Raw genomic sequence first — 15489 nt, forward strand, 5'->3', positions numbered from 1 at the left:
CGCTTGAGCCCAGGAGTTGGAGGTTGCTGTGAGCGTGATGCCATGGCACTCTACCCAGGGGGATAGCTTGAGGCTCCGTCTCAAAAAATAAATAAATAAATAAATAAATAAATGAATAGAGACAGTGTTTTCCAAGCACTAGGCACAGTGCAGAGTCCTGTAGACACAGCAGAGTATAACCCTACCATGTTGGAGTGTGCTTTCTGTTTCTAGCAAATGGTGAGGAAAGATGAGTAAGTAAACAAGCCATTTGAGACGGTACTCAGCTGTGACAGAAGGCAGATGATGTGATAGAGGAGGCAACATTAAATAGGGCAGCCATAGAAGGCCTCTTTGAGGAGGTGGCATTTGAGCTGAGAATTGAATGACAAGAAAGAGTCAGTTGCAGGACTATCTAAGTAAGTCAAGTTCCAGATAATGGAAGTGGCAAGAGCAAAGGCTCTAGTGGGCGTACATTTGATGGGTTCAGGGAACGGGGGAAAACCAATGTGAATTCTCCCCTTGGGCTGGGGAGCAAGGCATGAGATAAGACTGGAGAGCAAGAAAGGCAAGAGCCTGATCAGGCACAGGCTTGAGTCCCAAAAAATTTGAGAATTATTCTAAGGATGCCAATGCCATTAGAGAGTTAAGCAATTTGGGAGTGATGATGCCTGGAACATACACAGAATCTCAGGGCAGTAGTAGCTATTAAAACCCACTGTGGGAGTGGTGATGAAACTCAAGGCAGCAGCACCCACTGAAATCCACATGGTTGATTGGATTAGCCTCTGCTAGAGGATTAGATGATGCAGTCGAGACTAGCTGTCACCCAAGGCTTTCTTGAATGTCACACACATCTGAGAAAAGGTAGAAGGTTTAAATGATGGTTCCTGCCTCTGCTGCAGAAATCAACCATTATAGACAAAAGGATGGGTTTCTCTTGACTGTCCAGTGGCCCTGTCTCTCCACCTTACCTCAGCGAGGGCTCTTAGCCTCATGAGGACTCAGTAAGGAAAGGGGGACATAAGACAGGACTCTGGGCAAGGCAGCAGCCAACTTCCCACATCCACTGCCCAGTGGGAACTATTCTGTGTGTCTGAGTTCACTGCTGGGTCCTTCTATAGGATGTTGGCAGGGGAGCAGTGATCAAAGATCAGACACTCTCAGCCCTAGACCCCAGTCAGACGAGATAAGTGGTTTTATCTCAAAGTCCTCTTAGGTATCTGAGGAAGAAGAGGGCTCACTGCTTGCCTGCCAGCAAGGGGACTTCCCGTGGAGCACCTCTGCAACCTAGGGGGAGGGTCCCTGAGAATAAGGTTAATGCTTGACCCATCATTGATTTTTCTCCTTGCACCTTGCACAGAGGAAGCCTCTGGATGATTCTTCATAGATAAGCCACTCCTATGAACTCTTAGTAAAACCACAGGCTTAGAGGACAAACCACTCACTTTGAGCCTAGCTCAGCCTATTACCATCTGCAGGACCTTGGCAAGTCTCTTCACACCTTGTGGTAGGTAAGGACTCGCCACATTACTTTGGAGAAATCAGGTCACTTCTTTGAGTCCTGGTGTTCTATATCTAGGAAATGGGAATGACATTGCCTAAGCTCATAAGGGCTTTGTGAGTCCCACGCTGAACGCACTGCAGGGTGTGTAAGCACTGGATATAAGTACTGGATGAATGGATAGATAAGCGTGTGTGCACTTAATGTGCGTTAGAAAATTGGTAGGGGTGGTATATTAAAAAGGCTTCATGGCTCGGCGCCTGTGGCTCAAGCGGCTGAGGCCACATACACCTAAGGTGGCGGGTTCGAATCCCCAGCCCGGGCCCACCAAACAACAATGATGGCTGCAACCAAAAAATGGTCGGGCGTTGTGGCAGGCGCCTGGGGTCCCAGCTACTTGGGAGGCTGAGGCAGGAGACTCGCTTGAGCCCAGGAGTTGGAGGTTGCTGTGAGCTGTGAAGCCATGGCGCTCTACCCAGGGGGATAGCTTGAGGAAAAATAAAAAAATAAAAATAAAAAAATAAAAAAGGCTTCATAATACCATGAGATTTAGCTGTTTTTTTTCTTATCTCTGGAAGGAACCAAAGAAGCCGTCTATTCTTATAAAACCATTACTTCCTCTTGTTCCGAGGAAGGAATCACACCAGTGAATCCGACTCTAGGTCCCTTGGGTAGCAGCAGACTTTTTTCCTTATCAATGCCTTGAGTGTGCAGGCGGGGAGAAGCAAGGCCAACAAACTTAACCCATGTGACTCAGCACTTGTGCTGGGATGTTGGTTTTTCCAGCGGATCCCAGTGGAGAGTGATAAGGACTCAAGTCGTGGGAGTAGAGGGATCCAGCTGTTCAGGTCTGTCTGGCCACCTTTTGGTGCCAGCATGTGGGCTGGCCTCCTAGCCGGCCCACTAAGCCCCCAAACCCAGGCACCAGAATAGCTGCAAACAGTCAAGCTTGGCATCATCTCTAGAAGGTTCTTACCTTTCCTCTCACTTCCTTCCCAAGCCCAACACATCAGTCAGGGAGGGAAGGAGAGAACAGAAGATGATTCGTCCCTTTTCAGTAGCAGGTGCTGGCCAGGGCTTCAACAGGGCTGTGGGGGAGGGGGGGAGGAGATCCCCACCCACCCACATGAAGGGCACGCGCATGCACCCCCGCACACAGGCATGTATTGTTTCTGCCTTCAGGCCTGTGTGCAAACACCATTTGCATAGCCCGAGTTGTTTATGAGGGTTGGGCATAATTGGCTCTCCTCTCTCAACACCTCGGTGCCCCCCTCCCACCTCCACCTCCCCCAGACCCCCTCCCACCCCTGCACACCTCAAAAGAAATTAGAAACGTGGCAACAAACTCCAGTTGTCATAAACCCACATCCCCACCACCAATCATGGGCTCCTGGTGTGGCGGAGGGGGTGGGACTGTGGTGGGAGGGAATAATTGGTGAACCCGAGGTGAATGAAATAATTGGAAAAGTGAGGTGTGAGTTTGTTACCGAAGTGTGAGCGTGGTGGGGGAGGGAAGGAGGGCTGTGTTTAAAAGCCCGGTATGTCCTCTTTATTCACAGCTTCTGATACAGTAATTGCTACTTTGTGGTTTCTATTATCTACACAGTGGGGAGTGTGTGCATCTCCTTCCCTTAGTGCCAGAGTCTGGGTTCCAGAAGAAGTTCCTGGGTGCCCTGAGGGTTTTCCTCCCTCTCTGGTTCCTAGTGGCCCTTCCTAGCCTCACCCTGACAGTGGCCTCCGCTCCCAGGAGATGAGGGTTCACACAGAACTTCCTTCAAAAGCCACTCTTAAAAATGGCTCCATAGACCTTGCTGTCAGATAAGGGCCTTAATAATGGCTGGTATTTATATGTCGCTTATCTCCAAGGAGCTAAAGGTACTTCATCGCTTTCTTCTCCCCCAACCTTTCTTTTTTCCTTTTTAATTCTCTTTCAATATCTCTCTGGAATCATTAGTATTGGCCTCGTATGATCATCTCACACAGTTATACGAGCAACTGAAGTCATTTACCGCCCAGCTTTGTTCTTAGACTGGGAGAAGCAGCCCAGATGAGAAATGGTACACCTGGATTTTGAGTCCTGGGGCTGTGAGATGTGGCCACATCACTTTTCCTTTTTTGTCCCTTGATTTTCTCATTTATAAAATAAAGGCAGTCACACTATGGTCCCACAGTTGTAGTCTCAACTGGAAAGGATATATTTTAAAGACCTAGCACACTGCCAGCACTCACTGGTAGCTAGGGTGATGATGGCAGCAATGATGGTGCTGTATATTTCCGGAAGTGTCCACAGGCATCAGGAGGTTCTAACCCTGGCTTCTAACTCCTCCTGAAGCCTCAACTCTCTCTTTTTCTATTCTTAGAAGAAAGGAAGAAATCATCTCATCATAACCGTTTCTCTGACTCCATGAAGAATAATGGGATTTTCAAAGCTACTAGGGTCTTTGGAGACATCATTTTATTTGCCATGCAGATGTCTGTCTGGAACCCCAGACTGTGGCTGTGACCTCCCCAAGGCCCTCTAGCTGCCTGGGGCAGGATACCCAGCTCCCCAATTCCTGCCCACAATCCCTGGTAGATCCAGGGTGCCCTTCTGTCCCAACTGCCCCTTCTGAGCTCTGAAATGCTACGTCTGCAGGCCACTGTAAGCACAGCTCCTGCAGCCTCTCCTCACCAGCTTTTTTCTCTGCCTTTTAATTATTTTCCTCGCCTTTCTCTGGACCCTTAGCTGCTTACCATGCACAGAGCATCCACAGCTTGCAATGTGCTGCAGAGAGGGAGGACTTAACCTCAATAGTGTGTGTGTGTGTGTGTCTCTCTCTTACATGCACATATTCTGGCTCACCAGAAATTAGACAGAGCTAAGAAACCTGAGCCGAGGTGGTTGAGACTATCAAGGGATAGGAGATTATAGCCCCTGAGGGTGGAAGTAGGGGTTTACATTCAGTGTGGGCAGAAGGAACTGGGACTCAGTCTACCCCCCTCGCCCTGTGGTGTTGGAGAGGTCACTGGAACTCTGGAAGTCTCCATAGGACTTTCCTGCTTCACCCCAGACCTATCTAAGCTCTGGGAAGAAAGAGGCCCCAGCTCCTAAAAGCCGCCGGTCCCCACCTGGATGATGGAGGGGGCTTGAGACATTATGTGGCAGCAAGAGAGAGCTCAGGCTTAACGTCACACATGCCCGGGGTCCACATAATCCTGCCTATCACGAGCAACCGTGCCTCCCTTAGCCTCAGTTTCTTCATCTGTAACATGGGAATGATAAGACTAACAATAAACCTTACAGCCTATTTCATTTCTTCCTCCTCATCACACCCTAGGAGTAGGTGTAACTTACCAATGTCTACCCTCCAGGGCTGCTGTTTGCTTGTATATTCATTCATTCATAAAAGATCTTCAGGTGTTTGCTCTGAGCCAGGCACAGAGCTCGTTGCTACAGACCCAGTGATAAGCGAAGTAGATATGGCCCCTACTCCTGCAGACCTGAGCCCCAGCATCCCAAACTGGGAGCGCAGGGATCTTCTGAGAGACTAGGAAAGGCAGCTGAGAGCTGGTGGCATTTAGACTGAGGCCTGAGCATGCCTGGAGGCCCAGGCAGGGGTGAAGGCACCAGCAACCCTCGCAGGCTGTCTGTGCTATGACCACATGGAGAAAGCCCCCAGCATGCTCCCCATGTGCGCTTCAGCTTTCTCAAACCAGCGCTGAACGTTCTCAAATCTAGTCTTCGTGGCCACCAACTGTGCCATCCTTGAAGTCCCAGTGGCTCTTGGAAAAACATGGAGCCAAAGAACCATTTATCACAAGAAACTTGCCCCTCCCCTGCCCTCGCTGTCCAATTCGACCCAGCAGAGGCAAGGAGGCTTCAGTGGAGGGAAGTGAGGCAGCGTGTCTGTTATGGGATACAGTGGCCTTTAGGTGGCAGAATGAAGCAGGGTTTGCCACTGACTCCTCTGGGCTCTCCAGCCTTACCTCTGGTCCCCACTTGCCCAGTCTCTTGTGCCCAGCCCTGGCCCCCAACCAGCGGGGAAGCCTGACCGTGCTCCACTCTCTGTGCTCCCGGGCTTCTTTCCCTCCCCGGGAGGCTGGTCTTGTCACCAGCCGTGCTTCTCGTAGCCTGCACAGAGAAGGCGCCAGGAGGGGGGGAGCGGAGCTGCTGGGGGGAGCTCTGAGGAGACGTGCAGATTCATTTTGAGGATTCATAATGCTGCATTTACACACCATCCTGCCTTCAGAAATTGGGCTGGCAGATGCCTGGTCATGCTGGCAGGGCTGCAGGTTAACGCCTCGGATTTAGCTTATATCATTTCACGAGCGCTTACGGCCTTTACTATGTTTTTTACCTAATCGGTCTTTGGCCCTGAAGCATCATAGACCATCATGAGTACGGGTGTATGCCCAGGCGGGCACAAGTATGTGTAGATTTTCAAATAAAATAATACCTCTCTTCCAATGCCGTGCACATTAAATATTTATCGGTAGCAATTTGTGCGTGTGTATTTGATAAATGGACATTAGGAAGGGGTTGGGGGGCGAGTAGTGAGACAGGGAAGCAAGGGAGGCCTGAGAAAGCCTGATCCTTTTGTTTTAGAATTTCTCAAAGGTTTGACCAAAGGGGAGGAGGGGAAGGCACCTGGGAGGTGGCCCAAGGCTGTGTGTACTGGTTTGATCCCTGTTAGGAGAGGCCAAGCCATTTTCTTCTCCAGAGCTTTGGCTGACTTGGGCTCAGCAGAAAGCTCAGAGGGAGGGATGTGGGTTTAGAGGGGTAGCTGCATGTCCTCTGAGTGCTGAGCACTGAAGAAACATCCAGGGTACCAGGTCTGGGAGAAGGGTCATCATCCTGCTGCTCAACATGGAGTTTCTGTGTGCTCAGCTCAGACATAGAGATGGATTGGAAAGGTTAGGAGACTCCACTGCCCTAAGTCCTGTTTTGCAGACGCTGGCAGCCCCTTTCCCTTGCCAGGGTCTCCCGACCAGCCTCTCAGGTGCAAGGCTGGCACATAGGTACCCCACAAGGAAGGGGAAGACAGGTGTGCTAGAGACACCAGCTTGTTGGGGAGGAATCAAAACTCTCCATCAGGATTTCCAGCCTGATTTTTCACTCCCTACCTTGTTTGATGGCCGGGACCTAGGAGGAGGCTCCCCATGCCTCAGAGCTGATGTGAGTGTGCGCATGCCTGCAAGCACTTCTCACCCCTGCTGCCTTTGCAGGCCTCCATCTTTAAACCCCCATGTTATGCCTTTTGTTTCTAGCACCTTTGGGGAGCTGAAGACAGTTCGCTTACCAAAGAAGATGACCGGGACAGGCACACACAGAGGATTCGGCTTCGTGGACTTCCTCACCAAGCAGGATGCAAAGGTGAGACCCTGGCCTGCCTGGGCCCTTCGTGAGAAGCAGCAAGGCCTCTTCACAAATGCCAGGGTTGCCACCCCATGTGGTTTCCTCTTTTTTCCCCTCAACCTTGCTAATTTGCACTATGTCCCTGGGGGAGAAGACCCTGGGTTTTGTGTTCAGAGGAAGGGGCAGTTTCTGTGTCCCCTTCCCTGCCCCATTTCGTGTATGCAGGAGCCTGGGACACCAATGGGGAAGCAGATGGGTTTCCCAGGCCTGTCCAAGACTGCGAGAAAATTCCTTGGTCCAGGCAGACCCCCAGGGATGGGCAGCATAGGAAAAGCCAGGTGGAGGTGTATCGGGAGGGGCCCCAGGGCAGAGCCCCCAGAATAGAGGCAATGAGGCACCCAGGATCTGCTGGGGCCAGGGGCCAGGAGTTGCCTTTTGTGCTACTTACCTGTGAGGCAGCCCAGGCAGGCACTGCTGTGCACTCCAGGTGTACAGAGATCCCACCGGCTCCTCTGCAGCCTAGATCACCTTGTAGTTTTGAGATGAGGCAGCTTCTCCAGATAGGCTCAGGACACCATGAGGGGCTTCACTGCTGCCTCAGCCTACCCAGCAGCCAACGTGGGGACAGAGGCTGTGTGGATGGGGTTCTGGCTGTGGCTGCAGCTACTGTCGTCCACATCCAGCTCAGAACCCAGAAAGAAGGTGGCCAGGGAGCTGTCACATGGGCTGCATGGGCAGCATTTCCCCTCCCTTAGCCTAGTTTTTCCTCAAGGATGAGATAAAGTATGGGGTACCTACTATGGCAGGCTAGGACCCTCTCCCCTCGGCTGGGGAACTCTTCGGGAAAGCAGCAAGCATTTCTGGGAATTGCGCCCATTAGCCTGCGGCAAGTTGGTGTTTCAGGAGGCCCAGCGGGTAGGTCAGCTGGGCAGAGCTGAAGGTGGCAGCTCAGGACACAGCTGCAGCTTTTGTGGGCCCTGGGAACAAGTGCAGGCAGCGAGGGCGCACCGGGACCCTCAGAGGGCCTTGCCAGACACCTTTGTCTCCACGTCTTGAGCTCAAGTGCCTGTTTTATTGACTCGTGGCCGTGTTTGTCTGGACATCTGCTCCTCTCCCCTCTCATTCAGCCGCCTTTCACTTGCTTCCCGCCAGGGACAGGGTGCAACAGGCCCATGGCCTTTGTCCTCATGGTGGGGCAGGCACGTGGGGCCCTGCACTGGCTCAGGATGGCAGGGGTGGGCAGGCGTGCAGAGCAGCTGCCCTCCCCAGTGGCAGCTCAACCCTGACTAAGCCTTCCCCGTGCCTCAGTTTCCTCATCTGTGAAACAGGAGCAACACAGTGCCCACCTTCACAGGGATAAGGCAGAGGGTGCCACAGAAACACTGACCCTGTCCTGGCATATAAGTTAGCTGTTTCCTCCTTATTGTTACCAGCCCAGGCCCCTATGGAGCCACCTGTCCCTTACTCCATGGATCCAAGCACATGTCCGATGATCATTCGACAGGGAGAAAGGAGTGCAAGGCACTGCTGGGGATGGCAGGGGATGGGCAAGGAGGTGCAGCACCATTGTTCTCTGCCTTCCATGAAGTTGCCTATCTGAGGGAGAAATGGAGAGATAGGAGACTCCCTTCCTGCCCCTAAAATGTCTCTCATTGTGGCCAGTGCAAAGGGCAGTCATTAGAGCACAAACTATGAAGCCAGACTGCCTAACTTGGGATCCCATGGCTGCCACTGTTCTGTGTGCCTCAGTTTCCCCCATTGTGAAACAATCATGGGATTTTGCTGGAGTTATTGTGAGGCCTAGATGGGGTGATAGTCTTAGAACAGGGCCTGGCCCCTATGTGGTCTGGTTGTTGGCTCTGAGAAGGAAGAGGATGGTATAGGTGGTAACCATGGGGATGATCTGAAAACAAGAAGATCCAGGCAGAAGCGGAGAGCAAAGGTGTTGGAGCCCCTGTGGCTAGAAAGCCTCCTTCCTCACAGCATCCTCTGTCCCTCGCAGAGAGGTTGACGTCAGAGTCCACACAGCCCTCAGAGCCCAGAGGGTCAGACTAGGGGTGGGCACCAGCCTGACATTCCACAAGCCCCTTTACCACTTCATTTGCTCTTTGGTGTTTAAAACAGAAAGTGGATCCCCAGGTGAGCAGGGCAGCACATGTCATTGACAGAGTTCACCCGATGCCTAGTTGGCCCAGCACAGCCCTACAGAGTGATAACTCCCCCCTGCCTTCCATTCTGGCCTCCAGGAGGAGAAAGGGCAGCTGAGGACAGTCGGGTTCCACTCAGCCCCTCTGGGATCAGCTCTTCCCTCTCACCACACTGGGACTCAGCCCTCTGTGCCCACCACCAGGCAGCAAGCTGGTCCCCCAGAAGGCCGACACCCACCCTGAGCATATCTCTCCTACAAAAATACTTCTGCTCTTTTTCCTTCCTGGTGAAGCTTCTGTTACTTTCTCCCTCCTCCCCCTTCTCTGTCTGGAGAAGTTGATTGTTTTCTGAGTGGAACAGTTAGCACTCTCCGTTGACCCGTGGACTCTCCCAGGCTGCATATTAGCAGACAGAATTCTGAATATGGTAAATATCTGGTTAGCTGGAAGGCAGGCATGAATCTGAAGAGGGCGAGTAATACTGTTGGGAACATGGAGTGAAAAACCCCAAAGCAAGGAATTAGTGAGAACAAGATCAGGTACACTCTCCTCCCCTTGCAAGCTCTTGGAGAATAGAGACCTCCTTAATAAACCCCTCCCAGGGCTCAGTTTAGCACCAGCCCTTCCAATCCCTCACCAAGGGCTTTGATCTCATATCCCATCATCATGCCCTCAATGCAGACAAACAGTTGGTCCCTACTTTGACATCAGCAACCTCTAGATCCAGATCTATCCCAGGCATTCCTCCAATGGGAAAAAAGGAGAAGGGAAGAGAGGGCTGAAGGGGTGTGGGTAGATAGCCAGGGAGAGAGGAAAAGGTCATAGTAGAGCTCAGGGCTGGAGAGCAATGGAGAAACCCATGGTTTCTGGGGGGAGCCAGTGCTGGGACTTGAACCCAGGAATCTCGACCTCTAAGACAGTGTGCTTTTTCCCTGGCATCTACTAGTCTATGCACCTGCCAGCAGAGGACGGGAGAGGGAAGTTCCTGTGGATTCCCAGAGGTCTCCCCTCCACACTACAGTCCCTGAGTTGGCCCTGAGCATGGGTCCATCTCCACTGCCCCTTCTTCCAGGGGTCTTCTGTCTTCTCTTCACGAGCCCCACATCCCACCTTGCACATCCTTGGGAACTCTGAGGTCCACCAGGCCCCTTCTGGGTCAAGCACACACCCCAAAATGGAGAGAGAATGCTAAGAAGAGGCTCCTTGAAGTCTGTTGCGGGCAGAGCTCAGAGTAACCAGGCAACTGATGATAATAGCAAGGGGCTCCTGTGAATGTGCCGGCTTCATATGTGACAGTTCACCGCACGCACAGCGCCTCATCCCACACTGCAGCAGCCCAGAATGTGCGGGAGATGCATACCAGGTCTCTCTCCCAGATTTCTCTGAGCATGTGCCAAGCCCTGCTCTGGGGCCACAGATCGAGGGGTAGCCCAGACCTTCTCCTGGCCATCTGCCTTTGTCACAAGCTGTGGTGACCGGAGTCCCACTCAAGGGAAGCAGGATCGATGAGCTGGCATATTCTCCCAACCTAGGACATTTTATCAGCCCTTGATGTCCTGGTGGTAAATGTCAGTCCCTCGGAAAGTGCTGGTGTTATCTAAACCTTCAGGTGTGATGATCTGGCATTTCTCAAAGAACCTTCCCCCACATCGTGGGCAGAAGCAGAGGACAGAGGGCGACAAGGAAAGGAGCATGGGGATGACGCAGGAAGGCAGGCGCTGGAGCACAGCCTGCCTGCAGAGGTCCCCCAGGCAGCCTGCACTTCGTGCACAGCTGTCTTGTCGCCAGTGCCGCAGGTTCTCTGGGCTGCAAGGATGTCTCTGAAAGGGCCGTGTGTTTGGGTCATAAAAGCTCTCAACTTCTGAAAGCCCATTTTTGACAAGAATGGTGATGGGTATTTGCATATAGACATTTTAATCCTCACAGGACTCTTAAATATGGTCAGTAGGGAGCTGTTTGACAGTTGGGGGAACTGAGGCACACACTGCTGTTCCACCTTCCAACCCTCCTCATGGAGCAATCTTTACAAGGAGGAAGCAGCCTTCTACCTGGCCAGGTGTGCTGAGGACTTCCAACCAGGTGTCCCCGTCCCCATTGGCTGAGTGGCCACCAGTAGCCCCTGGGATTCCAGTTAGAAGCTGCCAGCCAACCCCTCCTTCTCCTTCTTCCTGTCCCTCTCTCTGCCCACTGTAACCCCCAAGACCAGGCCAGTCATGGAGAAAGAAAGGAAAGGCAGCTCTGAGGGATCATAAGAAGAAACTTGCATCCCAAAAACCAGATTATTAATTTTTTCCCATGCCACGAACCTGAAATTTTTTCCTTCCCTAAGCCCGCCGTGCCTTTGTACTTTTGCAGTTGCAGCTGTTTTTATTTGCCGCCGCTGCTGTTGTTTTAAAAGGTCTATTTTCACATGGAATGTTATCCAATTAGCAGAGCAATGTGTTGGCTTAAATAAACACTTGGGGGGAGCCGGCAGTAGGGAGATGCGATGGTAGTTGGCATTGGCAGGCAGAGCTGTTCTCACTGTGGTAAACAGCCGCTGCATTAATTGTAGGGTCTCACCAGTTAATGTCACCTTCCTCATCTCTTCACTCTTCCACTCTGCCAAGGGTGGGAGCAGAGGGAATGGTGGCTGCAATACCCAGGCCCCTCCCTGCCCAGCTTGGGCGATGCTGAGTGTTGCAGAGGGGCTCACACTGGGCCTTCTCAAGGAGTGTTCTCTGAACTGCTCCACACAGATTTCACCAAAACAAGGCCTGTGGTGGGAAAAGCTGGCAATGAGCAAGTCGGGCAGAGCTTCTTAAGACACGGACAGGCTTCCTCCTCATGTGGCTTAGTACCAAGCCATGTTGCATGCACTGTAAACCAGCACACTCAGATTGTCAGTGGCATGCACTCAGCACACGTTTGCTTAATCTTAAGTGCAAGGAGGAGCAGAATACAGTCTCCACAGGGTCCCTGTAGGAATGCAGCCAGGGTTCTGAAGGGGACATTGCCCCTCAGTGAGGAGGAAACTATGGGGCATCTTCCCCAGCCACCTATATTTCTGGCAGGCAGAGCCACACAGTGGAGAGCATGACCTGTGACATCAGAGCTGCCTCTTTTCAGCTGTGTGAATGTGGACAAGTATCTTCAGATCCTTGACCCCCTGGTGACTCATCCCCACCACAGGAAATAATAATGCTGCCCTCAAGGCATCGTGGAGATGGATTGAATGATGCGTGTAAAGCCCTTAACACAGATGTGGCACGTGGCACCAAAGAAGTAGGGCAGCTGAGTGGCCCGTAGGGCCCCACAAGTCATAGGTGCTGCACGCTAAAACTTTGTCAATGTCCTGTGTTTCCCCAAATGTTAACTGGAAGCAAATTCAGGAACTGAATTTTGACCCCGTTTTCCTACTCAGATATGCATGTTATGTGTGTTACCCATGCCAGTGCTGTAACTATGGGTTTGGCCCCATTCTTATCAGGGCCCAAGGGTGAAAGAGAATTCGTTTGAATCCTGCATTTCAAGGCAGGCTCAGTCAACACATTTCTGGGCTGAGAACCCAGGATCAGGACAAGCCACCCTCCTCAGATGAGCAAGTGAGTGGCTTTTGTCAGCAAGGTATAAACAATTGGCCCTTTGCCAACTGGGTACCTCTGAGCCTCTGTGGGGTGAGGCCAGCCTCTGAGGTCAGCATGAGAAGGGCTCAGGTTCAAATGTCCTCTCTCCACATTAATCGGGCCATCAGTACAAGTTACTATGGAGACAAAAATCCCAGCTGAGTTGATAACCTTTCTCCTTAACAGCATTAAAATAATTCCTAAACAAAACTGCGCTACCCCTGGCAGCAATGACAACAGGTGCCAGGAATCAGGTGGCAGGCACTGGCTTAAAGAAACAGCCACTGTCTTAGCTATTCTTCCCAGTAGCCCTGGGAGGCTGGAGCACCCCCATTCTGCAGTTGAGAAAGTAAAAATTCAAGAGAAGTTTCATATCCAGTCACAGGCCAGAAAGCAGCGGGGATGGCCAGCAGCAGGACTGGCCTTAAGCCCAACAGGAGCTCAGAGCCTCCCCAGACAACGTGGCCGATTACCTGGTGGCATGTGCCCTTGGCTGCCTGTCCTTGGCCCTCTTTCCCTAGTGGGTCATTTAACTACCCCAGGATGCTGTAAACTTGCAATGGTCAAAGGTGGTGTCCTGCCTTCAAATCCCCTAATTTCATATTTGCCTCCCCAATGGGTCTCCCAGGGAAGCTGAATCACATCAGACAGAGCTGCATGAAGGAGAGGGAGAGGCATCCATTTGTCTGCAAGAGTTTAGATACCTCCGCCTGGAAATGGGCATCTGGGTGCATCTCCCAGGAGTTCAACTCCATGCTATCATCTTGACAGGTCTGAGATGCTTATCAAGGGCCCACAGTAGGAGTCACCCAGTATCACACACAAGGAGCTGGACTTATCCCAGGGCAAGCTCCTGCCTACCAGGCAGCCCCTCTGTGGAGGCCAGAAATAGCTGGCAAGGTTTGCTGTGTGCTTGCTCCCAGGACACCAGGAGCCTGGGACAGGGAGGAGCAGGGCCTGTCACTCGGGTGATGACATTCAAACATTCTGAGGAGCCAGACCCTCCTCCCGGAAGTCCTTGACCTCTGTTTTTTGACCACCTTGGCAGGGAGAGTAATACATGCCCCCAATAGTATCAGCCACTTACTCTGCACGTTCGCGGCAGAGAGCTTGGGACAAGTCGGCAAGGTCTGTGTTGAGTTGGATTTAGCATCTGCTAAGAGACGTAGCCCTTTGGCTCTGCCAGAGACGCTCCCCAAGGAGCGGTGGGGCAGATAAGTGCCCTGGACTTCCAAAGACAGGAATCCCATCCAGAGCTCTGCCTAGAAGCCATGGCCCTGGGCTGTTCTCCGCAGTCCCATGGGATAGGAGTCCTGCCAAGGGCACAGAGTGGGCTTTTGTTGCCGTGAGGAAGAGGTCTGTCTCCAGGGATGTTGCAGAAAGGTCAGGCCCAGTGCAACGCTGGCAGCCTTCCAGTGCCATCCTAGTTCTTGAAAGAGGCCGCCAGACCCAGCCACAGTCTAGCATGCAGCCATCAACCCCAGGCCACCTTCAGATTGCCTTCCAGGGGAATTAGAGAAGGCAGCAGGAGGCCCAGGTTCTCTATGCCTGTAGTCCTCGGCTTGAGCCAGAGGAAGTCAAACAGCCATAGGATTGGACTGTGGGGCAGTCTGGAGTCCAGCTAGACCTGCTCAGAGCTCTCCTGGGTGGGCCTGCAGTTCTCTGAGCAGGGCCAAGGCACGAGACATGCTGTCTGAAATAGGAAGCCCACCTGCCCCCGGTCAAGGCAGAGGGACTTCAGGTAGCCATTAGGGTTGAAGTTCCAGTGGGAAGCAGAATCTACCCCCACATGCTTCAAAGGAAGAGCGCTCGGTGAAGAGGTGTTTACAGAGGGATGAGTAGGGCTGAGGGACCAATGGGCTATGGAGGAGGGTCCTAAGCAGGATGTGGTCCTAGAGGAGAGCAGGCAAGGAGCACCCCACCCCACTCCCTCCTCCCTTCTCCCTGCAGCCTCCCCTCAGGATAAAACAGGCCGAAAGAGCCCTGGTCAGATGGCACATAGAGTGGGTTCCTAAAGCGTAGAGGAGGGGATAGGGGACCAAGGATTTCCAACACCAGCCATCAGGTGATGGTGGAAAGGCTTCCAGAGGGGCTGCGCTTCTGTGCCATTGTCTTTGCCAGACTCAGGCATCCTTGGGCTTGTGTTCTGGATCTTTAGGTTTTTTCCAGCAAGCCAGCTCAGGGATCTGACGTGCAGTCTCTTGAGTCTTAGTGGTACGGGTGACTATTGCTATCCTATAAGGTCCCTAAGCCATGTGTGTTGGGAGTAATGCCAGCCCCACAAATAAGTATGTATCAGGTCTTGTCCTGACCAAAAGGCCAAGTATTCCACTCGTGTGCATGGTGAGAGGCTGTGTGCTTGGAGTGGGATGCACTGCTGTCCCCACCAAGATTGCAGGGCTTTGGAGGGAACGGAGACAGGACATCTAACCCTTCACTCCAGTCTGGAGCCATGTCCACAATATGCCCCATGAATACTTACTCAGTGTGCTCTGTCCCAGCTCTAGGCCAAGGCTCATAAAAGGTACACCTAGCCTCAGTGGTTCAAGGTCAGTCTGGGAGATGGGACTCAATAGGCAATATGGGGCAGGGACCAGGTGCTCAGGGTACAGGGATTGCACCTGGCTGCTCCTATTCAAGAGGGGCAGAGCCTTCCCTGGGTGGCCCTGAGGCTGAAGAGAAAAGGAAGGAGGGCATTGACCTGCATTCACACCTTGACCAGTGCCTCAGTATTCTGTTCGTTGAAATGGGAGAATAGTGTCTGTTCTTGAGAGTAGATTGAAGTCATGTGCTTGGAGTTCTGTGGGACTATGAGATCCATAATCTGCACTGAGAAGGCCTTTGACTCCAAGGAAGGACAAACGGCAGAAGCAGCATTTGGAGAAGGGCAAAGGTCCAGGACCATGTAACTCTCCTGCA

The 15489-nt window shown here is 52.3% G+C and overlaps 1 protein-coding gene across 1 annotated transcript in view; it reads left to right on the plus strand.

The window, feature by feature from the left end:
* RBM19 (RNA binding motif protein 19) overlaps nt 1-15489 on the plus strand; it is a 124677-nt gene that overhangs the window by 86748 nt on the left and 22440 nt on the right. The window contains exon 22 of the mRNA XM_012805209.2: nt 6731-6836. Within this exon, the coding sequence (XP_012660663.2) occupies nt 6731-6836 (106 nt within the window). The remainder of the gene's footprint in view (nt 1-6730; nt 6837-15489) is intronic.

Source organism: Otolemur garnettii, unplaced genomic scaffold (assembly GCF_000181295.1).
Source record: "Otolemur garnettii isolate 467f Iridium unplaced genomic scaffold, OtoGar3 scaffold00038, whole genome shotgun sequence".
NCBI classification, from domain to species: domain Eukaryota; kingdom Metazoa; phylum Chordata; class Mammalia; order Primates; family Galagidae; genus Otolemur; species Otolemur garnettii.